Source organism: Myotis davidii, unplaced genomic scaffold (assembly GCF_000327345.1).
Source record: "Myotis davidii unplaced genomic scaffold, ASM32734v1 scaffold534, whole genome shotgun sequence".
Taxonomy (NCBI): Eukaryota; Metazoa; Chordata; class Mammalia; order Chiroptera; family Vespertilionidae; genus Myotis; species Myotis davidii.
In genome coordinates, this window is record NW_006286678.1 from 6,921,909 (window position 1) to 6,945,999 (window position 24,091).

The following is a 24,091-nucleotide window of genomic DNA, read 5'->3' on the forward strand; positions in this document are numbered from 1 at the left end:
TACTTTTTAAAACTTACATAGCATGGTTTACTTAACCAATTCTCTATTGTTTATCAGCTAATGTTCTTTTTTTTTTTTTTTGGTCCTTCCAACTTTTTAGTATATACATTTTCAAACATACAGAAAAGTTGAAAAAATGAGCAGAATGAATGAACATCTGTACATTCCCTACTTATATTTAACCATTCAAAGCATTTCGCCATGTGTATATATTAGTTTGTTTAGGATGGCTTAAACAGTAGAAATTTATTTTCTCACAGTTCTGGAGGCTGGAAGTTCAAGATCAAGGTGTGTGCAGGGTTGGTTTCTTCTGAGGCCTCCCTCTGACAAGAAATAATCCAAGTTCAGTACCACTCATACTGGAAAGCAGCCTTCCCAGGACCAGGAGTCTGCCCTCCAATTCTAACAAACCAGTGCTCTCTTTATGCACCATGGCAACTTCTTTGTTGTATCATCTCCCATTTCTAGGAATTTTATTATCATTGGCTCAACTCACAGTTCCCGTGGGACAGGAGTTGGCATGGCTGAGCTAAGTTCTCTGCTTAGGGTTTCACAAGGTTGAAATCAAGATGTCAACTGAAAAAAAAGAAAAAGATGTCAACTGAGCTGCATTTCTTTCTGGACCTCAGGCTCCTTTTTTTAAGCGCCTGTGGCTGTAGCAGAATTCAGTTCCTTTTGTAGTTGTAAGGCTGAGAAGCCCATTTCTAGGTTGATCATAAGCCAGGGCCTGCTTTCAGCTCCCAAAGGCCACCCACATTCCTTCCTTGCCCCCTTCATCCTCAAGTCAGCTTTGGAGAACTCACTGTTTCAAATACCCGGTTTCTTCATATCTCCTAATGTTCTTTTGCCATTTTTCATAATGCTTCTTTGAAATCTTTAGACATAAATTATTTTTGACTACATATTTCTGATAGAATAAATTTTTTAGTTGAAATTGTTGGCTAATGTTTACTACATGTTGTCAAATCTGCATCTGTAACTCTCGGTTTTGATAAACATCTTCAGAGATCCCTGTTGTCACCAGCTAACTGGTCATTTGGCCAAGCAATGTGAATAAACAGCAAGACAATTTAATAAAAATAATGTAAATGCTGCCATTTGGTAGCATGTCTGTGTCAGGAATTATATTAAGGGTCTACATATATACCTCTTTATCCTCACAGTAACCCTATGCGGTGTGGGTATCATAACCTCCATTTTAGAAATGAGGACACTGAGGCACAGGTAGGTTAAATAACTTGCTCAAGATCACAAGCAAGTAAATAGCAGTCAGAATTTAACTTCAGTCCTATCCAACTCTAAACCCTGTGCTCTTTTTTTTTTCTTCTAATAATTTAAAAATTTTTAAAAATATATTTTATTGATTTTTTTACAGAGAGGAAGGGAGAGGGATAGAGAGTTAGAATCATCGATGAGAGAGAAACACCGATCAGCTGCCTCCTGCACATCGCCTACTGGGGAGGTGCCCGCAACCCATGTACATGGCCTTGACCAGAATCGAACCGGGACCCCTCAGTCCTCAGGCCGACGCTCTATCCACTGAGCCACTACTGGGGATGTGCCCACAACCAAGGTACATGCCCTTGACTGTAATCGAACCTGGGACCCTTCAGTTCGCAGGCCGACGCTCTATCCACTGAGCCAAATCAGTCAGGGCTAACCCTGTGCTCTTAATGTCTGGCTCTTGTGTGTAGGTATACTCTTCTGGCTTCGCTAAAGCCAGTCCTCAGGAGGCATTTGCAGCCCCAGTGGTTTATTTTAGAGTGGCCTGTTAGAGTGTTTAGGGTGGCCCAGGGCCAGCTTTCATTTTTCCCCAAGAGATGAAGTTGTGGGTCTGAGGTCTGGCCCAGCCTATTAGGAGGAATATGGATTCAAAGTGTGGCTCCTTCATCAGTACCTCAGCTTGGCGTTTTTCATCACCTTCAAGGAATCCTTGCAAAAATGCATTATTTCTCCACAGGGTTTTCTGGCCAAGGATTTGCAAGCTGAAGCTCTCTGCAAACTCGATAGGAAAGTAAAAGCCACAATTGAGCAGTTTATGAAGATCTTGGAGGAGATTGATGCACTAGTAAGTAAATGTTAACCTGAGAAGAACTAGTTTCCTTTGACTATATTTCAGCCAGTTTCACTCTTTCAGTAATGAGGCCTTATTGTCTGAGGATGTTGAGCACCTGCTGTATGCGAGATACTGGTAGGTCTTAGGTGAATACACAGAAAGATAAGACAATTCCTGATTTCTAACCACCCACATCCCACCAGCATAAGGCTTCTCAAATTTTTATTAACATGTGCTAGTAGCACCTAATCCTCATGAAGCTTGGATCCAAATGGTCTATGGTCTCATGGTCAGAGAAACACAGGCCTTCACTTTCCTGATACTCATGTGACTGATATTCCACTGAGTTCATTACCTGTACAGAATTCAATCAGACCCAGTTCTTGTGAGGCTGTTGGGAATCAATGACACCACTTTCCCTTTTATAGATGATAGTAAATTAAATGATATTTCTAGCCTGATGCCTCATTCTTGAGGGTGAGCTACTCTGCTTGGGATTTGAGGGTGGGGTAATAAGGAGGGGGCTTATAAAAAAAGAAGCAAAAGGTGCTTTCCTTGCCACAGTGAGCTCATGTTATGGCCACAACATAGTATCCATACATAGGAAACAGTGAAAGAACAAAGTCCAAATTACAGATCAGTTTCTATGGCCCAGACACAGAACAAAGGGAGCTTTTATAGGAGCAAGAGCCATGGAAGGGTCATGTAGGATGCCGACCCAGAAAAATTATTCCTGAAATTCATGTCTCATTCCCGTTGGTGACCCATGACCAACTTGGTGTACTATGGATATTTCTGATGTGTTCTTATATCAGTTTTACCGAATTATTTATGTGTCAACTTATTCTTCCATAGGTTCTGCCAGAAAATTTCAAAGACAGTAGACTGAAAAGGAAGGGTTTGGTGAAAAGGGTTCAGGTGAGTTGTGTGGTAGAGCATTACACAGTGTAAAGCAAGCATGTCAAACTCGCAGGCTGCAATGCCTCATTTATTTGGCCCATGTTAGCCTTTGAGTTTGACATGCGTGGTATAAAGGGTTGGTGTATGTGTTTATCTGTTCAAAGAAGGATATAGTAGAAGTTGCGTGGCTTTTTTTTTTTTTTTTTGGTTGGTATTCAGCGTGAACCCAGAATATAAGAGAATTGCTCCTGTCATGTCCCTGTAATTATGTTTGGATTTAAACTGATTGGGAAGGAAGATCACTGGAGAGCAGATGGGCTGACACATTGTACAGTTCTAGGAGGCACCATTCATATGTACAGTGTACCCCTGAAATTGTGCAGTTGCAGTGTCAAGGCTTCCTTTTGGTGGTTATGGGCCTAGAGAATTGTCAGAAACCCTGGTACTGCTCTTCCCTCTACCTCCCTATCCTTTTACTTTGGAGCCCAGGCACTCCCTGCGCAGCCTGTTTCAACATGAGCCAGTCACCCATAGGTTCTCCAGAATAGTTGAGCACAGAGCTTTGGGGTTGGCTAACTCTGGGTGGATCCTCACTGCCCTGCATTGATCTTTCAGGCACTCCTAGCTGAGTGCGACACAGTGGAGCAGAACATCTGCCAGGAGGCAGAGCAGCTGCAATCCACAAACTTGGCCCTGGCCAAATGAGGAGAGGCGGAGAGAGGCTGTGCTGCCCTGAAGAACAGTGCCACCAGCTCTGCCCTCTGCAACAGGAGTTACCTGACTTCTCCAAGGCTGCTGGGTCACTTGACCAATTGCCAGTTTTCTTTCCACCTTGGCATATTTCCCTGCTTAAAATCCTCCATTGGCTACACCTGCTCTCAATGAACAAGTACTGTGTTTATAATCTTAGAGCTCTTGTTTGTTTTCTTATTCTGCCTCTGTGTGGCTGTGCTGTCCAGCAGCCCGCCTTATCTTGGGAGGGCCCAAATCTTCCCATGTCTTTTGACCTTTGGGTGCTTTCGTTTGTCCACAGGTAGTTCAGATTTATAGGCCACCCTGGTCTTCAGATACATGCGGCCTTTTTGCCCTTGTGGTCCCATAGTCCCATACATGTAAATCAGAATCATTTGGAGGTTGTATCTAGTCAGGAATGTTGGAAATAGCTTGGAGCAGGTTTTTGGTACACAGTAGTCCAAATATCCCTCATTGTGACCTAATTCTGGAATAGCTGGTTGGGTTGTTGGTTCACAGACTCTGTATTTACTTTCCAGTGAACCTGCACAGCCACGGGCCAGGAGATCTCAGGGGGCCATTCCTGGGGTGGGACCTGGGGTTGATGTATGGGCTTCCTTGTCCCCTAGCAAATCTGTAGGAGGTTAGAACCCAGTGTTGACGGAGTCTCTGGTTCAAACTGGGTTAAAATCATGTCTCGGGAAGGGCATAGAGGGAAATGGAGTGAGTAAAGCAGGCAGATGGTGAAGACAGCCGTAAACTTCTCAGAAGTTCCTTCAACGGCATTTCTGTCCACTGTACTGTCCTGAGATCTATATTTCCTTCAAAGCTGTTCCTGTCCATTTTGTGGCCTTCCCTACCCCCCCACCTATTGTTTCTTTAAACTATATACACATCAGCAATCAGAAGAGTGCTTAAACTATTTTTTTAGGGGAGAGAGAAAGAGAAACATTGTGTGAGAGAAACATTGATCAGTTGCCTCTCGTAAGCATCCTGTCTGGAAGATCAAGAGTGGCTCTGCAGGCTAGAACTCTTAAACTGATCAGCTGCTATCACCCCATTTTTTCACACAGTGCTCAGGAGACAGGCTCCCAATAGGCCACTCTGAGGCCAACCTTATTTGGCACACAGGGCATCACTGAAGTCCCAGGAACTTAGGACTGTCTGGGTGGGACTAGGACAGAGCGGTGTGGAGACGACAAGTGCATGAAGCTCGGGGCCCAGCCCAGCCCACCACCAACTGTAATCAGAGCAATTCAGTACTTAACTGTTTTATGGAGTAGCTGTGTCACCTTAGGCCACAACATTCAATGAAAAGTTACTGTGTGCCAGGTAGTATTTTAATACTCTTAATATACTAGTCATGTAATCCTCATACAACCTAGGAGATAGATACTAATCCATGTTAGAGATGAGGAAACTGAGAGAGCTTAGGTAATTTGCTAAAGTCATAGAGTAAGTAACTAAGCCAGGACACCAAGCTGGGCAGTTTGATTCAGAGGCTATGCTCTTATCTCTACTTGTGCTGCCTCCCAATTAACACAGGGTTGTGTGTTCGCTCTTATTTTCTCTTCCTCTCCTTCCTTCCATGTTGGTTTTTCCACTTGCTCTCTGGTCCTCTCTGATTCATTCTCCACAGAGCATCGTGAGTGATGTAAAATACAAATTTTTCCATGTCAGTCCTGCTTAAAAACATCCAGTGGCTTCCCTTTCCATCTCATGTTGGGCCACTCTCCTGTTTGCTCCCTGTGGTCAGCCAGTCTGGTCTTCGTTCAGGTCCTCAGATGCTCTGTACCCTCTCCTGCCCCGGGGTCTTAGCACTCACCATTCCTCTGTTTGGACAGCTCCTTGCCACCCTTCCACCATTGCCACCCCTTTCCTAGGTAACTTCTATTTGTCCTTCAGAACTTAATGCCTCTTTCATGGACTGTCTGAGAACATATCAAGAACATCTCACAGCTTGTCATAACTTTTCTTTCACAGCAAGTATTATAGTCTCTGATGGTTTATTTATGGGATTATCTAATTTAATATTTGCCTTTTATACTTGACTATAAGTTCCCTGGGTTAAGGAGCTTATTTGTCTTGTTGATAGCATATTTCAAACACATTGTCTGGTTTATAGTAGATGATCAATAAATATTTGTAGAACAAATGTCAAACGCATTGGAATTTACAGTATTAACAGTCATCATTTAAGGGTTGAGCAAAGAGGCCCTAAGTCATGGGCTGTTTAGCAGGCGTGCAGGGTGGTTACTGGGGCCTGGTCACACAGCCTTCCCTGCACAGACCTACCCATCCAGAGGGATCTGCTTGTGAACAGGGAGAGAACATCCCTTCTCAACTGCCTGTTTTCCTAGAACATGATCCGCCCTACCTCAGGGGAACAAATAGGGCTCTGTGATCCCATAAACTTCCTTCAGCCTCACAGAACTATAAGATCCTCCACATGCGGTCTGTTTAGTCAACAATTCCTAATTATCCTCCATAACGTAAAGGTTACCTCCTCTGAGAATCCCTTTTTTATCTGGTGGTTAAGCTTCTTTTAGTTGAGAGAAACAGAAACATAATTTCAAAGACATTGTTGAAATGAAAATTTATTGACAGGATGTCAAGTTATCCCATGTAACTGGAAGTTCAAGGACAGCTGGATTTCAGGACCTCAAACACTGCCTGGAATCGCTTTCTATATCTTCTTTGTATGTCAGCATCTTTCTCTCAATCCTTCCATGAAGTAGGAAACACATCTTACAGCTTTGCTGCCAGAGAGGAACCGAGTGTTTCCCTTGTTTCCAATTTGAAAAATCCTAAAGAATCTTTTGGCCAAATCAGCCGTGGCCAGAGCAGCAGGGTCATATGACATAGATAGGGTTTTTAGGGGCCCACACTTATATTTTGGGGTGGTTTCCAGAGACAAGGCCACAGTTTCTACATTTGTAAAGTGGGAATTAGGTACTTTTTCCAATGTGGTGCCTGGCACATTGCTCAGGCAGAATCTTTGTGATTCCTCATTGTATGAGTGGAAGCCTGGGAGAAAAGGGTCACTGAGAAGCTTGGCTGAACTATATGCCACTTGAGTATAAGACTTGAGCAGAGACTTTTAAATGTCACAAATACCCATTCTGCTACAATAAGTAAACCTCTAGTTTTCAGCTTAGCACATGGCCAAATAGCTAAAAACGATATTTCCCAGTCTCCTTGTGCTAGGATGGACAAAAGATAACATCGTTTTAGCCAATGAGATGTAAATATTATGTACATCTTCTGGGAAGCATCTTCAGAGGCAGTTTGCCATTTTTTCTTTTCTGAGGGCTGGAATGTAGACGAGATAGCTGGATTTGGAGCAGCTGTCTCTGACCTTGAGGTAGAAACTGATGAGGATGGCAGACTAATAATATAATAGGTCTGTGTGAAAGAAATGAACTTCTGTTTAAGGCACCGTTATTTCAGCTTTTCTGTCTCTTACTGCCCAGATTCATTTTAGTTATTCATATGCAGGGGGAAACAGGAGTTTCTGTTGTCAGTAGCAGTGGAAGGGCCTGTAGATGACCTCCCTGACCCTATAATAGTTTCAAATCTATCAGCAGCAATTCCTGCTTAGGTTCCCATTTCTGTGTTTCAGGGAATGTTAGTTCCTGCCTTCCCTGCCCCCACTTTCCTCTGAAATGTGTGTGCTTTCCCACAGAATTTTCTGCCTTATCTGCCCTCACTAGAATAGGAATCAGTGTCCATGTGAAATGCTCCCATCTGGCCAGGCCCCTCTACACTCTTTTCCTTACCACCATTGTCAAGAGGTTCTCCCTGTAGGCTTTGGCCTAAAGAGGGGATAGTTGACATATACTGTAGGCTGGGGCCTCTGTGGTCGGATTTCTGAATGCTCTGTATTCCTGAGGGCCGTTGTATGAGTGCATGTGTGCTGTGTGCTGGGGTTGTGTCTAATGTCAGTGTGTTTAACAGCCAGTTGGAGTGGACGTTGGCCAAAAGAGAGCAGGTTCTGGAGTCATCCTGCTGTGGGTGGCCAGGGTGCAGGGGGACATCAAGGGCTTGAGGCAGCACCTGTTTCAACTGTTACAGACCTAGTTCAAAACTTATTTTTTTATCTTGTTAATCCTCACCTGAGGCTATGTTTTCCATTGACTTTTAGAAAGAGTGGATGGGACTGGGAGAGGCAGAGAGGGAAACATCGATGTGAGAGACTGGTTACCTCCCACAGTTATCGACCAGGCTGGGGATTGAGCTTATAACCAAGGTATGTGGCCTTGACCAGAATCAAACCTGCAACCCTTCAGTCCAAGGGCCGACGCTTTAATCACTGAGAAAACCAGCCAGAGCTAGTTCAGTATTTTAACAAACAGTTCAGTTGTACTGTGTACACTACCTGAACATCAGCTGTGGTTGTGTGCATGTGTGTTGTGTGTGTGTGTTGGGGGAGGGGGGGTTGGGGTGCTGTGTCAGCCAGGGAGAAAGCCATGAAGGGTTGTGGGACCCTCACAAAGGCTTCTGAAGCTGGGGCCATGCACCTGGACAGTGGCAGAGGGCATAGGTCTCACCTAGGTTCTTGGCCTTACTCAGACAGGAGCACTGAGCAGAGAGAGTGCTGAGGCCAGGGGCTGGCCTCTCAGAACCCTGACCTCAGAAAGGGATCTCTCGGGGGACACGTGATGGGGTTGAGGAGCACTGGAGCAATGGCAAGGACATTAGTTTCAGAGTATGGAGGGTGGGACCAGATCCACAACCTCCTCCCCAGAGTCCCCCAAAATACTGGCCCACTTGGCTGGGTTGGGCTGGATCTTTTATTTCATGTCACATCCTCTCCACTCCCACCACTGTTCTCCAGCCTGAAGCTTCATGGCTTACAAGGTTCCTTGGGATCAGCATTTGCCATCCTTCACGATCTGGATGTCCTGTTTGGTTTTCCTAGGATCACAGGAGACAGGGATGAGGCCACCTCCTCAGGAACTGTAACGCACCCTTCAGGGACCTTGGTAAAGTCCATTCAGACACCCTGCTGAGCCCTACCACCCACTTAGTGTACGGTGGCGGGCAGACCCCAGGGGTGCCTGGGCATCTCTCTATAGCTTTTCCTTCTTGCACACACTCCCCTGGGAGGTTTCAGCTTCCTAGGGTCTCAACCACCACAGCATACTGATAGCTGCAAACCTATCTCCAGCCCAGACTTTTGTCCTAAACTCTAGCCATGTCTCCACTGGGATGTCCCAGAGGTTCAACTGTCCAGAGGCATCATCACCCCACAAACCTGCTACATCCCTGTTTCTTACCTTGGCACATGGCACCACCAACCGCCCAAACCCACAAGTTAGAAACCAGATGTTGTTTTTGCCTCTTCCTCCATCATCCCTCACATCCAATCTCACAGCTGTCACTTCTCCCCTGATATAATCCTGAGTGTTTAGTCATGACCTAAGTTAGACTGTCCTGCTGCTCTCTTGCACATCTGTCTAGTGCATTCTAGCTTCCAAAGACTTTCTTCTCTTCCATGATCTCACTTAGCTCTGACCAGCTCAAGTGTCTTATTGGTGAAGACATGAGACTAAATGAGTGTTCAGATGTACCAAGGTCATATTTTGGTCCTGCCTCTCCAGACTCATTTCTTGCCTCTCTCCTATTCTCCTTTAAATTTTCTACTCCAGCATATCCAACTTCTTATATTTCCTCAAATATAAACTTTCCCTTCTAGATCTTTCCAAAACTCATTTCTCTATTTAGAATTACCTTCCCTTGTTTCTTCATTTTCCTAGCTAATTTCTACTTACACCTCAAAGCTGGGAAGTCTTCCCTACCCTTGCCCTATACCCATAGAACCCTGTGTACTCCCATACAAGCCTTTAGCATTCTATTCTATAGTTAGCTAACAGTCAACATGGCTTCCCCATTAGACTGACTGACTGCCCCAGAAGGCCAGTGATGCTGTCTAGCTTATGCCCTGTTGTTTCCTCAGTGTCTAGTACATAATAGGTGCTCAATAAATAATTGTTGACTGGATGAATTAATAATCAAATGAAGTCACCTAGTCAGGATCAGTGTCTTCACTCCCCACCTCTCACCAGCTGCAGCTTTCTGCTTAGAACCATGTGCATGAATTACACTTGTGCTCATTCTGTTAGGAGCAAATGTTGGGGATTCTTCCTAGGTCAGGTGTGTGTGAAGGAGGAGGCAGATCAAGTCTTGCTCCTTTCAGACTTGTATGCAGCAGAGATGGAGCCCCACGCAAGCAAACACAGGGGAAGGTGGGGGGTGGACTTACATCCGGGCTAAGCAAAGATGGCATTCACTTGCATATGTGACCCCGTCAGTGCCACAGACCAGGTTGGATGTCTGGGAACAGTCTGGCGACTCTGCCATATGCTCACAGTAGGGCTATGAGAGAGAAGACAGGAGGGAGGGCACTTAGGGATTGAGAGGCAGTGATGGGAACCCAGGGCTCTGCTTGTAGCCAGAGTACATTGATCCTGCTGAGCCTGGGTGGGGGGATTTCGCTGCTGGCAGGGGCTTGATGCCAGTTTGGGGACTTCGGCAAAGAGGCTGGGCCTGCTCAGTCTGGGAGGACTAATCCATGGAACACGGCTTGGGAAACCACCCTGGCAGTGTGGAGCCATGGGAGTTATCTGAGCAGGGGTGTAAAGGAAAACCAACGCTGGTTTTCCAGCATGGATGGGAGGGCTCCCTCCGCAGAGGGAAGGCCAGAACTGCAAGTGGCTGCCTTACCATTCTTGAGAAAACGAGCTTTTCTCCTGACACTGGCACTCCTGAAAGGCAAAACAGCAAGAATTAGGTGATGTCTGCTCTAAGCTCCCCAGTCCAGGGATCTGAAGACTGCTTCAGAGGACCTGTTCCAGCCACTGGCCAACCTCGAATTCCTCACGGAAAGGCAGTGAGTTATCAGACTGGGGGACTCCCAGAAAGCTGATGTGACCTTGGGTTACATGAACAGAGACAGAAAATCTAGAATTAAGAGCAGTCCAGCCTGTTGCTTATTAGTCAGATTCCACTGGAATTATGTCCCATCCTATGTAATAAAGAGCTAATGTGTTAATTAGACCGAACAGCAGAAAGACCGTCTGGATGACCTTCCGGACGAAGCCAGGGCTGCAAGGGCCAAGGCAGCTGGGGCTGCGAAGGCTGAGACAGCCGGTGCCAAGCCCCTTGCATGAATTTCGTGCATCGTGCCTCTAGTGTAATAATAAAAATAACAATCTGTGCCAAGCGAGAATACATGATCTTACTACCCTTCATACCTCTCTCATGCTGTGTAATGGAGGAACGGAGCGAGCAGTGGGTGCTAGGGTCTGCTACCTAGAGCCCACCCCTGGGACTGACACCTTCATTTCCTCAGCTTCCAAGAGTATTGGCCATTCATAGTGAGGCCCTTCCTAGGAATTACTCTCAGAGAATGGAGCTACCTCGCTTAAGGTCCCATCCCCTACCCAGGAACAGCCCACCTCCAATTACAGATTGATGCAGGTACAACAGCCCGAAGCCCTCGTCTCTGTTCAGAACAATGCTAAAGGGCCTCCCCAGCTCCAAGGCTCCCGTAGGCTCATCAGAGTCAACGTCCCTAATCCCTTAAGGGTCTTAGCCCCATAAACCGCATGCATATCTGAGTCTTTCCTGGGGAACTGGACCAACCTATAAAGGAGGCTCAGAGGTCAAGCAACACAGCTTGTTAGGGCAGAGCTGGGATTTGCACACGGGTCTGTCACTCCCTAACCTGGCTCTTCCCACACACATTGGTGTGTTCCATGGCCCCTCAAGGTCTGGATGAACTGCTTACAGGACCTGAGCGAATTGTGAGGTGACCGGTGAGTGTGATGGGTGGGTGAGACAGGAGCCATGTCTAACACCACAGGTGGAAGGAAAGCGGTTTATGTAGAGTGGAAAAGGGCAGGATGTTTCCTAAAATCTCTGAATGATTGTCTTGAGGCCAAGGGGAGACCTCAGTTTGCTAGGGCAGAGCCTGTCTGAGCAAGGAGGCTTCAGGTTTGGGTTCCGGAATGTTCTCTCAGTGGGAGTTATGCCCCAATGAAGGGGGCTGTCTCCAGAAGTAGAGGATTACAAGGCACTGGTTTTAGCTCCTGGGAATGCTATTACAAAAGATTTCCAAGGTAGAGGGAAACGGGAACTGAGACAGTGACCTCTGGTGTGCTGTTCATGCCTGATGTTGGGCATCAAAATGCAAACCTAGCCTTGTCACACACTGCCCCAAACCCGTTCATGTCATAATTTCTAAAACTGGAAATTACCGAATGTCCTGCAACAGGAGATCGGATAGACTATGACACACACATACAGTGAGATACAACTCAACCATAAAAATGAGCAAACAACCCTGGCCGGTTTGGCTCGCTGGGTGGAGCGTCGGCCTGGGGACTAGGGGGGTCCCGGGTTCAATTCCTTCCGGTCAGGGGCATGTGCCTTGGTTGTGGGCACATCCCCAGTGGGGAATGTGCAGGAGGCAGCTGCTCGATGCTTCTCTCTCATAGATGTTAAAAAAAAAAAAAAAGCCGAAGCTAGTTTGGCTCAGTGGATAGAGCATCGGCCTGCGGACTGAAAGGTCCCAGGTTCGATTCCGGTCAGGGGCATGTACCTTGGTTGCGGGCACATCCCTAGTAGGAGATGTGCAGGAGGCAGCTGATCAATGTTTCTCTCTCATCGATGTTTCTCTCTCTCCCTTCCTCTCTGTAAAAAATCAATAAAATATATTTTAAAAAATGAGCAAATAACTGATAATGTGACAACATGGCTAAATCTCAACAACATGCTGAGGCAAAGAAGCCAGGTACAAAAGACTACATACTGTGTGGAGGGGCACCTTGGGCCAAGGTCAAGGGCAGACTGGAAGAATAAACGCAACTTAAGTGACGTGCTATAACAGGCCAAACAAATCTATGCTGGAATACAGAGCAGTGGTTGCCTCTGGGAAGGGGGTGGGAGTGGGGTGACTAACATGGAAATTTCTGGAGTGACAGAAATATTCTGTATCTTGATAGAGGTCTGGGTTACACATTTATATGCACTCAACTTTCATTGAATTTTGTGCCTTCCATAGTAACTATTAGGGGACAAAAAAAACCATTAAAAAAATATAAAGCCCTTCCATGGCTGCCTGTCAGGATCACTAAGCTCCTTCATTTTATGTTTAGGACACTACATGAGCTGCTCCCAAACTTCACCCTGGACTCACTTCCTAGTACACACACCTCCATGTTCCTACACTCGCAGCCTACTCTTCCTAGAACAGGCTTTACTTTGGCTCATACTGTGGCCTCTGCCGGAAATGCCCTTATTCCCCTTCTCCTATTGTCTCACACCCTTTTCTCAAGGCTCAGATGTACCTTCCGGAGAAGCCTTCCCTGATGTCCCCCAGGGTTTCCTGAGCAGACCTGGATTTAGGCTTCAGTTTTAGTTTGGGCTGCTATAACAAAAATCCCACAAACTAGGTGTCTTAGAAACAAAACAAACATTTGGGGAGCATTTGAGATCTTGCTCCCAGTATATGCCATCAGTTTGGCTCAAATAAATTCTTATTAAAAATAAAAAGTAGCCTGGCTGCTGTAGCTTAGGGGTGGAGCATCAATCCAGGAACCAAGAGGCCACCGGTTCACCGGTTTGATTCTCAGTCAGGGCACATACCCAGGGGTTGCAGACTCGATCCCCTGGCAGGGGGTGGCGGGGGGGCGGGCAACGGAGTGGAGAGCACAGGAGGCAGCCGATCAATGATGTTTCTCTCTCAATGATGTTTCTCTCTCAATGATGTTTCTGTCTCTATCCCTCTCTCTCAAAAAAAAAAAAATCAATTAAAAAACATTTTAAAAATAATTAAAAATAAAAACATATTTATTTATCCCAGTTCTGAATGTGGGAAGTTCAGAGTCATGGTATCAGCAGATTTGGTATCTGGTAAGGGCCCTCTTCCTGGCTCATAGCCTGTGCCTTTTTGCTATGTCCTTAATGGTGAAATGGTGTAGGCAGCTCTCGGGGGCCTCTTTTATAAGGAGACTAATCCCATTCATGAGGGTTCCGACCTCATGACCTACTTTCTGGTCACCTTGGGGATTGGGATTTCAGCATATGAATTTGGGGGGCCACCATCATTCAGACCATAGCAGCAGCTTTCATGCCACCATGTGCTGTCCCACTGGGTCACTCCTGTCTTCCTATGGGCCTGAGTTCCTTAGGGCTCCCCTTGCCTCTGCCTCCGAGTGTCAATGCCCCCATGCAGCGAGGGTTCAGGAATTGACCCCTAAAGTGCATTGTGGGGAAGAGTTCATAACCCTGTGGTGTCAGAGTTTCTTCCTGGAGGATGTGAGAAGAGGTTATATTTACCCCAGGCTGCCCTGGACTTGGGCCCAAGATATCCCCTTCTCACTCAGCCAAGGCAGGAATCTGAAATGGGCACAAGGACTCCCTTCAGAGCAGGCCTCCTCAGTGTTCCCACCAGGAGAAGTACTTGGGGAAAGGAAGCCAGGCTGTGAGTGAGCAGGCTGTGCTGGGACAGAAGCCCCAGACCCATTCTCTGAGTCCCCAGCTGGGGAAATGTCTGTGGGACTGGCCATGAGGTCGATGGCCTTGACGTCCTGCCGGGCCTTGCCCTGTAACACCATGGCTTTGTCTCCTTGCTTCCCCCTTTAGTCTTCTCAACAGCAACCAGAGTGATCCTTTTACGACATTCCTGATGAAAACTCTTCAGTACCCCCCATTTCACTCAGAGGAGGAGCCAAGTTCACATTGGCCTTCGAGGCCTCACGCACTATAGTTCCTGGTTTCCTCTATTATCTCTCCTGCCTCTCACGCCCCTCCAACTGCACTGGCCTCCTTGCAGTATCTCAAAGACTCCTACTTCAGGGCCTTTACACTGCCTGTTCCCTCTGCCAGGAACCTACTTCTTTCAGATATTCACATGGCTCACTCCCTCATCTCCTTCAAGCTTTAGTCAAACATCAGCCTCTGAGGAAAAGTTCCCCTGATTTTTCCTTACAACCCCACCCCAAACCCATCTCTCTGCCTCATATTTTATCACCTTCTAACATACTGTTTGACATACATTGCACCTATCTTGTCTACTGCTCATTCCCTCCCATCACCCCACCCACCCACCCATTGGATTTAAGCTCACTGATATGTCTGAAGGGTCAAGAACAATGAGAACAAAGCCTTATAACACAACAGATATGAGACTGCAGAGGTGCCCCAGGCTCTGAGGAGGCCCCATTTCAGCTGCATGTGTCCAATCCAGGGCAAATGCTCCCAGGAAGAGGGGGCTTCCATGTGCTCATATGGTTGCTCTCAGTCCCACAGCGATAGCCTGTCAGAATGGTTGGAAGCTAAGAGCACCCAGGCCAGCCTTCCTTCTAGACCCACCAGCTTGCAACCAGCAGACGAGATAGGCCTGCTCCTTTCTGCCTCCCTGATCTCTAGCCCAGTAGTTGCTCAGTGCAGCTTTTAACTAGGACAACCTCCTACTTTACAGCTGGAGAAATGTAGGCCCAAGAGGGGAAAGGATTTTTGCAATTCTAGGCCAGAATCAGAAACTGAACCCAGATTTCTTTTCTCCTAGCCCAGAGCTTTTCCCATGATGGTGGGAGGGGTGCAGAAAAAGTTATATGCAGCCTGGCCAGTGTGGCTCAGTGGTTGAGCATTGACCTATGAATCACAAGGTCATGGTTCGACTCCCAGTCAGGGCACATGCCTGGGTTGCGGGCTGGATCACCAGTGTGGGTCATGTAGGAGGCGGCCGATCAATGATTCTCTGCCATCATTGATGTTTCTATCTCTCTCTCCCTCTCTATTCCTCTCTGAAATCAATAAAATAGATATTGTGTTTTTTTAAAAAAATTTTAAGTTATATGCAGAAAATTGAAGCCTCATAGAAGTGCTCCAGGCCCAGCCTCTGCCCCCACCCCAAGCTCACCTACCAATGCCAAGCCATAGGGAATCCAAGCTCTGCCCCACTCACCTCTGTCCACAACGAGGAGGGCAGCCAAGGCCAGGGCGACCACCCACAGACGGACGGCCATGCTGATCCTGGTTGGTGTGGGCTCGGCTAGTGAAGCCTGGGCCGGGGGAAGGATGGGGGCCTGTTTATAGTGCTGAGCCCTCCCCTTATCTTATCTGGGGCCAGATGGAGAGGCCAGGAGTGGCATCCTGAGTAATCTCTGCACCTTGGCATCCGGAGAGGGCTTTCTCTACGCGGAGATGCTGGGCTGAGGTGGGTGGGACTGTGGTTATTGAGCTGGCAGATTTTCAAATTGAGGAAACGTTGGACAACTCACAAAGTTGCTGCCAGTCTGAGGGCTGGAGCAAGAGGGAAAGGGAAATTGGAAGTAGAAAGAGAAAAACAGAGAAACCGAGTCCGAAGAGAGAGAGAGAGAGAGGGAAGGCAGTTCAGAAAGAAAGAGGAAAAAGCACTGGAAGGTGGCAGGAGGCAGAGAAAATGGGCTGGAATGCCTCTACCAAAAAAAAAAAAAAAAAAGGAGACATATGTAATACTCTTTGTAATACTTTAAGCAATAAAACAATTTTTAAAAAAAGAATTGTAAAAAAAATAAAAATAAAACAGCCTCAGTTTACCTGTGCACAAAATGGGGGTGATAATTCTGGCTCTGTCTACCTCATAGGGCTGCTGTGAAGATGAGAGTGTTGATAGCAGATGGGAAAACATTTTGCAGTGTATGAAATGAGGTATAAAGGTAAACAGAAGTTCACCTTTTCTTTCTTTTCTTTTTAAATACATTTTATTGATTTTTTACAGAGAGGAAGGGAGAGAGATAGTTAGAAACATCGATCAGCTGCCTCCTGCACACCTCCTACTGGGGATGTACCCGCAACCAAGGTACATGCTCTTGACCGGAATCGAACCTGGGACCTTTCAGTCTGCAGGCCAATGCTCTATCCACTGAGCCAAACCGGTTAAGGCTACTTTTTCTTTCTTTCTTTTTGCATCATATGAAGGCACAACTGACCGGGGGAAAGGACAAAATAAAACACTATAAGGGTTTAATGCAGATAAGATCAGTATCTAAAACTACTCCATATATATGCAATATTTATGAATGAGATATTTGGTTATCTGCTTTATTAAAAGAATAACAAGCCCTGGCTGGTTTGGTTAGAGTGCAGCCTGCATCCCAAAGGGGCGCAGATTCAATTCCTGGTCAAGGGCATGTACCTGGGTTTCAGGTTTGTTCCCTGCCCCTGGTTGAGCGGCAGAGAGGCAACCAGTTAATGTGTCTCTCTCACATCGATGTTTCCCTCTTTCTCTTTCTCTCCCTCCCTCCCTCCCTTCTACTCTCTAAAAAGCAGTGGAAAAAACATCCTCAGGTGAGGCTTAACAACAACAACAACAACAACAACAACAAATGCCCGGCAGGTGTGGCTCAGTGGTTGAGTGTCAGCCCAGGAACCAAGAGATCACAATTCAAATCACAGTCAGGGCACAGGGCACATGCTCAGGTTGTGGGCTCAATCGCAGTGGGGCACATTCAGGAGGCAGCTGATTGATTGATGTTTTTCTTTCATCCATGTTTCTATCTCTCTATCCCTCTCCCTTTTTCTCTAAAAATCAATAAAAACATATTAAAACAAATTTTAAGCCCACAAAATTTTATTTACATATTTGGATCAGTAATTTTCAGCTCCATCTGCAGATTAGATTTCCAATGGGAGAATTTAAAACTACAGAAGCTGGACCTCACTCAAAAATATTTGAATCAAAATTTCAGCACTTAAAAAACTTTTACTTAGGAAGATTTCAAGCTTACAGATAAATTGTGAGAATAGTTAAATTAGTCAATGGGGAGGATTCTTGTCCAAGAAGAACCCTGTTGGCCTGGCTGCTGTGACTCAGTGTTTAGAGTGTCAGCCCGCACACCAAAGGGTCTCAGGTTTGATTCTGGGTGAAGGACACATACCTGGGTTGCAGGTTCAATCCCTGGCCCCAGTCAGGGCACATGTACGAGGCAACCAATCAATGTGTCTCTCTTACACTGATGTTTCTCTCTCTCTAAAATATCAAAAGAAGAAACCCTTTGGGGTTCCCAGGCAGCCAGACAGTCACCCCCACAGACCAACAGAAGCCCCAGATCTGCAGCCCAGCCCAGCCTGAGATCCGTGACTCAGTTTCAGGATCCTCCTGCCCCTCCTAAGGAAGCTTCATAACCCTCAGGTGCCTCTGAGGCAGGTGGCAGCTATCCTTTTACTGTTTAGCAGAGCAAATATTTAATGATAATTTCCTGTCCCAGAGCAAGAACATCATCCCATAAAGGGAGGGGAACTTAAAGGTCATCTATCTGTCTCCCATCTTTTACTCAGGCCTTATAGCAGCCCACCAGCAAGTCATTCATCCTCTAGTGATGAGGAGCTCACTACCTACCAGTTTCAGTGTTGGATGGCTTTGAACACACAAGAGGCTGGCTTCCCTGGTATGTTATGTAGAAGAGAAATTACATGGCATAAGGGGAGAAAGTGACAAAGGGAAGGAGGCTGCTCTTTTAGATAGTGACACACGAGCTGAAGGAGCAAGTCCTGCAGAAACCTCTGGGAAGAGCCTGCTAAGCGGAGGAGCTGCAAGTGCAAAGGTCCTGGGATGGGAACAAGCTTGGCATGCTCCAGAGGCAAATATCAAGGCGCCCATTGTGGTTAGGGTAGAATAAACAAGGAATTGAGTAGTAGGAGATGAGGGCCAGCTCTTACTCGGATCTCAACCCAGCCACCAACTTGGGTGAACTTGGGTGCATCCCTTCACCTCTAGGCCTGCACAAATGCTCCCATCTGAGAAGTGAGCACACTGTTATGTACCAACACCAGCCTGAGTCCCAGGGCCGCTGTGAGGGCCTGTGAGGTGAGATGTGTGTGGCTGTTGTGATGCCAGGAAGCGTCTTGCTTGGAGGATCCTGGAAGTAGGCAGAGGCCAAGCCTTAAAAGTCCTGGGCACCTACCCAAGTGCTAGGATCAATACAGTAAAGGCAGAGGTGCTCTGAAACTGGGCTTGAGCAGGGGAGCAGGTGATTCCTCCATCTCCTGCCCCTCGTCAGAGTGAAGGCTGGGACATGTGAGCTGGCTGAGCCAACACTCCCTGGCCTACCAAGTAGCCTTCATGCTGCCTGCTAAGACCTGGACTGGTGCCCAGCTCCTCAAAGAATACAGCCCCTCCTTGATGACGACAGTGCAGGATCCATTAGGTCTGAGTCACAAGCCTTGCTGATAAGTGGAAGGAACACTGGCCTTGTTGTTTTTTATAAGGTGGGTGAGCTGAGCTCAAGCAGGCCCGAGTCTGCCAGATGGCACAGACAGCACGGTCAGCTTGCCCCTGGACTATCCCTGGCCCCTCGGCCTACATCCTGTTCCACCCTTCCTCCAGCCTCAAGTGCCCCCACCTGCCCGTCCACCTGCTATGAGCAGCCCAGGTGTGGGCACCCACTCCAGGGAGGCCTGGTCTAGGCACAGCCAGTTCCACAGCCTGTCCTGTCCTGGACTCCTTAGCCACCTGAGTCCAGGTCCCAGTTCTGGCCACTTCCTATTCTGCCTGGTCTAAGGCTGCAGGGCCCCACGGTGTCAGTAGGAGGAGAGGGCACACCTCTATGCCTTCAAAGGGAGATATCATCTCCTTGTTTGGGATATGACTTCAAGAAGGACTCAACAAAGGGAACAACTGAAGTCATTCCTCCATGGGGATACCCACCCTGCCATTCAGTGGACACTTATTAAGTACCTACTGTTGGGTACTGGTCACGGTGCCAGGTCCTGGGGCCGCAGAGATGAGTGAGAAACATCCTGCAGTTTATAGTGGTGGGGAAGAGGAATGGACACGTGGACACTTGAACCAGTATTTATGAAATGCTGTGGTTAGAGCAGTGATAGAATAGTGATAGAGATATTCATAGACATTCACTCAATATAGCCAGAAGTCAACTTACCCACCCAAAGATACCCTACCTCCAAGTCCCCCCATCTGGGTGCACAGTGCTACCATCATCCAGGTGCCCACACTTACTTCTACATTCAAGGAGTCAAGTCTTACTGATTTCACCTCCTCTCCATCTGTCATATCTATCACCTCCTTTACATTTCCTCAGTTGTTACTGTAGTTTGGCCTCCATGATCTCTCACCTTCCTTACTCATATTGTCTCCCTGCCTAAGGCCTCACCAACTCAAATTCATCCTCCATTCCACTTCCAGAGCAATCTTTCTGAAATGCAAAAAAACCACATGATCCCCCTGCTTAATATTATTCAATTATTATTGGTCAATTCAATTAAAATTATTCAATCACTATTGACTCAAGGATGAAAAGCAAACTCCTTGGCATACAATACACATCCTCCATGACACATCCTTTGCTAGCCTCTTGAACTTTATCTCTTGCCACTTAACCCTTCACTCCATTAGATAGAACCACCCACCAGGCTTCTTATGCCTCCAAGCCTTTGCTCATGCTGCAAGGAGCCCAACTCCAGATTCTCAACTGGACTCGAGGGCTTCAGAGAACTCTGAGGACCAGGCTGGTCTCCAGTTGGCCCAATAGATTCAGTTAGCGACCACTGTATGCTATGTCCATAAGGGAATAGAGGTAGCACTCTATTCCAAGGATCACATTTTTCTAGTTTTTGTCCCAAGAATCCAGCATCTCCAACACCTAGATGTAGTGCTTCACTCCAAAAGCCATCCCAAGCTCATCTGCAGGGCTCACAAACATCAGCTTTAGTACCTAACTTCTCTCCGTGTGTGGAATTCTGGCATGATCATTATCAACGAGGAAGGAATTTTAGTCCATTCCTCACCCTAGAAGTGACCTGAGATTACAAGAGACCTGGTATTCTGGGCCGTGTGTCATCCAAGCAATTCCATTCATAGGCATAGCTCAGAGCTCAAGTCCTCTGAGCTTACATATGAAAAAACTTATAACAAAGGCTCATGAGACACTGTTTCTCCCCTTCCAGAGCTCTGAGGGTCTTTAGAAAGACGACCAGAGGTTATTATGGCCAGGGGGGATGTGATACCACCCCAGACTTTTAATTCATGGGTTGCAAGCAACAGAAACACAGTCTTGCCAATTTAAGCAGAATAGGAATTTTCCAGAAGAGCATGTGGTTGTCTTAGGTTGGACTCACTCAGGAGCGATATTAGATTCCAAGTAATTTTCTGGGAGGTGGTTCCAGTAAGCTGTGGTAAGGGAATGAGGATAAGCAAGTCAAGGAAGGGAAGGAAACCAATAGTATGCATTACTGAAGTTTATCATTGTGGGAAACGGGGCCTCAGTCCCCCCAGGGATGGCCAGAAAACTGGAACACATCTCAGTTATCCCCCTGAGGGGTGAGGGAGCTGGGGTATGTATCCACCAACTCCCATCAGTCACTGGTAGAGCTGCTGGAGGGAGGTCCTTCACTCCCTGCACTACTGGCCTCTTCTCTGCTATCCCTGGGCAACCAGAGAAAGCCCTCAGCCAAAGGACTGCAGGGGTTGTGGATGGAAAAACAGGTATGCATAGGAGTGGCAAATGACAAGGAGATATTGGGGGGTGGGGGGCGGACACTAACAGTACCTGCTATCAGAGCTACACAAAAAATAAGATGAAAATCCAAAGAACTAGGCCCAAGAATTGGGCCCCCAAAGCATAGCAAGAGTCATGTGTCTACTTTCTGAGCATAGCAAATATTTAGCAAGTGCAGGGAAGGTAATACATTTTTATGGACAGTCCCATAAAGATTGTATTCCGTGGGGAGGGTAGGTCTCCATAGCACACTTGGGATCCTGTTACCAGAAGAAGAGAAAATGTTGCTGGTCACACACTAGCCACAGATATCACAAAAACTTCCCCATATGGGAATCCCTCACCTATAGGATGAACTTACTCACAGGAGCCCAGGGCTTCCTACGCTGGGTCAATTTGGGACCCACGAAGTTGCGTGGATACACAGGAGTGCTACACAGAATAACAGTTCCCAGGCTCATGTGGGTTAGTTGGAATGCTCTGGCCTGTGCAGTGTCTTAGGGGTCAGTGAGGAGGCAGTGGGGTCATCAGAGTCTGGGCTATGGAGTCTGGAGACTTTGTGGGATCTTTATTTTTTAAATATATTTTTATTGATTTCAGAGAGGAAGGGAGAGGAAAAGATGGAAACATCAATGATGAGAATCATTGATTGACTGCCTCCTGCATGCCCCCCCCCCCAAGGGCTGCCTGTGGGTTTTTGATCAAGTCATTTCACCTCCGAGCTTCACGTCCTCGCCTGTGATCAGGGCTACCACGTGTGGTTGTGTGGAATGTGCTCATCCCCAGGGGATGCAGTTCACGGCCATCATACATAATTGGCACAGTAGTGTTCAGTTCCCCAGAGTGGTGGCCGGTAAGAAATCCCCCTCCTTAGTGGCAATCTCCACAGGCCATGCAACATGCTCACAGAGTCCTGGAGTGTGCTGGGAGCCCCAGAGCCTGTTCCCAACCTCCCACTCCCACATGTCTCCTGGGAGGCTGCCATCACACTCTCCTGAGGTTGCATTCAGTCCCAGATGTATTCACACAGTCTCCAGCTACAGACAGGCTTACTACACTCAGTCTGATTGCCACAAGCTTACATCATCCTAACTTTGTGGACTTAAACATTTGAGGAAGCCTCCTTCAGTGTACAAACAACCCAGGGGGAGACTCTGAAGAGGACAAGTCATGTGCTCATGTCTTGGACCCATCAATGTGGCCAGAGTATTAACCTTTTATGATTGGCCAGGCTGGGGTACATGTACCTTGTTGCCCAAGCAGCAGGTTTGGCCTGGCAAAAGGTAGGACCTGAGAGCCCCAAAGGCTAAAGTCTTCCATGCAGGTCCTCAGAGTCCTGGAAAGTCTTTCCTCCCTTCTGTGGCCAGTGTGCCCTGGCCGTGGTGCACACCTTCTGGGGGCAGCGTGCTCACTCCCGGCCAGGAGCTGTCAGCAGCCCATGAGCGTGTGTCCAGGCAAGTGAGGGAGGGTTCGGTTCTCAGGCTCAAAGGCACTTGCTAAATATTTGCTATGCTCAGTGTTGTTGCTGTCCCCCTTTACAAAAGAGAGAACCATCCCTCAGACAGATTTAGGATTTACCCAAGATCACACAGCTGGTAAGTTCTACAAGAGGCAAAGCTTATTTTTCATGACATAAACGAATGAGTGGTTACTTCTAGGTTAGCGTTTGGGGAGGTTTTCCTGGAAAGGGCAGGAAGTGATGAAAATGTTCTATATATTATTCAGAGTGATAATTACCCTGATGCATATAATTGTCAAAATTCGTCAAATTAAATATTTAAGGTCTGTGCATTTCATAGTATGTAGATATTTAAAAAACTGAGTAACACTTTAAATTGCTACCACCAGGTGGCAGTGGTGCCTAATGCCCAAGAGACTGTAGTTGTGCCGTGACTAAGATTCCCGAGTGTTCTAGAAAGCTTGACGCATTGTTTTGTGGGCATGTATTTTTAATTTCAATCAATTGTATTATGCTAGCGATCTCTTTCTGTTCCTTACTCTCCCCCACCCATTCAGCTTTGTCCTTTAAAGATCTATTTACATTGCTATGTGGATATCTAGTTCGTTGCTCATTACTGTGATAGACTATCCCGGTGATGAGTGCCTCGTTGAGTCCAGCTCTCCAACCATCACAAATAACCATAGATAAAATAACCTCTTATGCGTCTTCTTATGGACCTGTCCCAGAATTTCTCTAATTATATGGCCAGGAGTGGGATCCTTCCTACCTCTACTCGTATTTATTTATTTGAACTAAAAAAAACCCCACCCTTTTACTTAATAAATTTCTCCCACATTTCTTGTGCTAAAACAGCTGAATCAAAGCAAATATCTGATACTTAAATAAAAGGAACTATTTTCTGTGAGTCTTTTTATCTTCTAGGTCTCCTTGCAAAAGGTAGTGTTATTTATGATGTGGCTTAAATTTACAAAATAGTACTGTTGACAAAGATTTGGACCTCCAAATTGATAATCATGGATTTTATTCTACTGAATAAATTTCCCCCAATTCTTCGTGATAAGACTGCTAAATTTAAGCAAAATCCTAAATTTTAAATTAAAGGTGATGTTTTAGGACAACTTTTTGAAAATATATTTTGTTTATTTATTTAATTTTTTATTTTATTGATTTTTTTACAGAGAAGAAGGGAAAGGGATAGAGAGTTAGAAACATTGATCAGCTGCCTCCTGCACGCCCTCCACTGGGGATGTGCCTGCAACCAAGGTACATACATGCCCTTGACTGGAATTGAACCTGGGACCTTTCAATGCACAGGCCGATGCTCTATCCACTGAGCCAAACCGGTTAGGGCTAGGACAACTTTCAATGCAAACTTTCTCAACAATGGCACTACTGACATTTTGGGTCTGATCATTCTTTGTTGTAGGGGGCTGT

At 46.5% G+C, this 24,091-nt stretch overlaps 2 protein-coding genes and 2 long non-coding RNA genes across 4 annotated transcripts in view; 2 read left to right on the plus strand and 2 right to left on the minus strand.

Annotated features, from left to right (window-relative positions):
- The window catches only part of BAG1 (BCL2 associated athanogene 1), a 33,371-nt gene extending 27,520 nt beyond the window's left edge, over nt 1-5,851 (plus strand). Inside the window, exons 6-8 of the mRNA XM_006758591.2 lie at nt 1,961-2,068; nt 2,912-2,974; nt 3,572-5,851. Of these exons, the coding sequence (XP_006758654.1) occupies nt 1,961-2,068; nt 2,912-2,974; nt 3,572-3,661 (261 nt within the window). The 3' untranslated portion in view covers nt 3,662-5,851. The remainder of the gene's footprint in view (nt 1-1,960; nt 2,069-2,911; nt 2,975-3,571) is intronic.
- LOC107182256 lies at nt 1-16,330 on the minus strand. Its single transcript, XR_001512975.1, has 3 exons — nt 16,264-16,330; nt 8,946-8,948; nt 1-12 (listed from the first exon to the last, which is right to left on the minus strand). It is a non-coding gene; the product is annotated as an uncharacterized LOC107182256 (long non-coding RNA).
- Nucleotides 9,524-16,058, minus strand: SPINK4 (serine peptidase inhibitor, Kazal type 4). Its single transcript, XM_015560578.1, has 3 exons — nt 15,663-16,058; nt 10,415-10,455; nt 9,524-10,066 (listed from the first exon to the last, which is right to left on the minus strand). Exons 1-3 carry the CDS (start codon nt 15,721-15,723, stop codon nt 9,950-9,952), a joined length of 219 nt encoding a protein of 72 aa, XP_015416064.1. The 5' UTR covers nt 15,724-16,058; the 3' UTR covers nt 9,524-9,949.
- LOC107182257 overlaps nt 16,328-24,091 on the plus strand; it is a 12,663-nt gene continuing 4,899 nt past the window's right edge. Inside the window, exon 1 of the long non-coding RNA XR_001512976.1 lies at nt 16,328-16,395. This is a non-coding gene — a long non-coding RNA (uncharacterized LOC107182257). The remainder of the gene's footprint in view (nt 16,396-24,091) is intronic.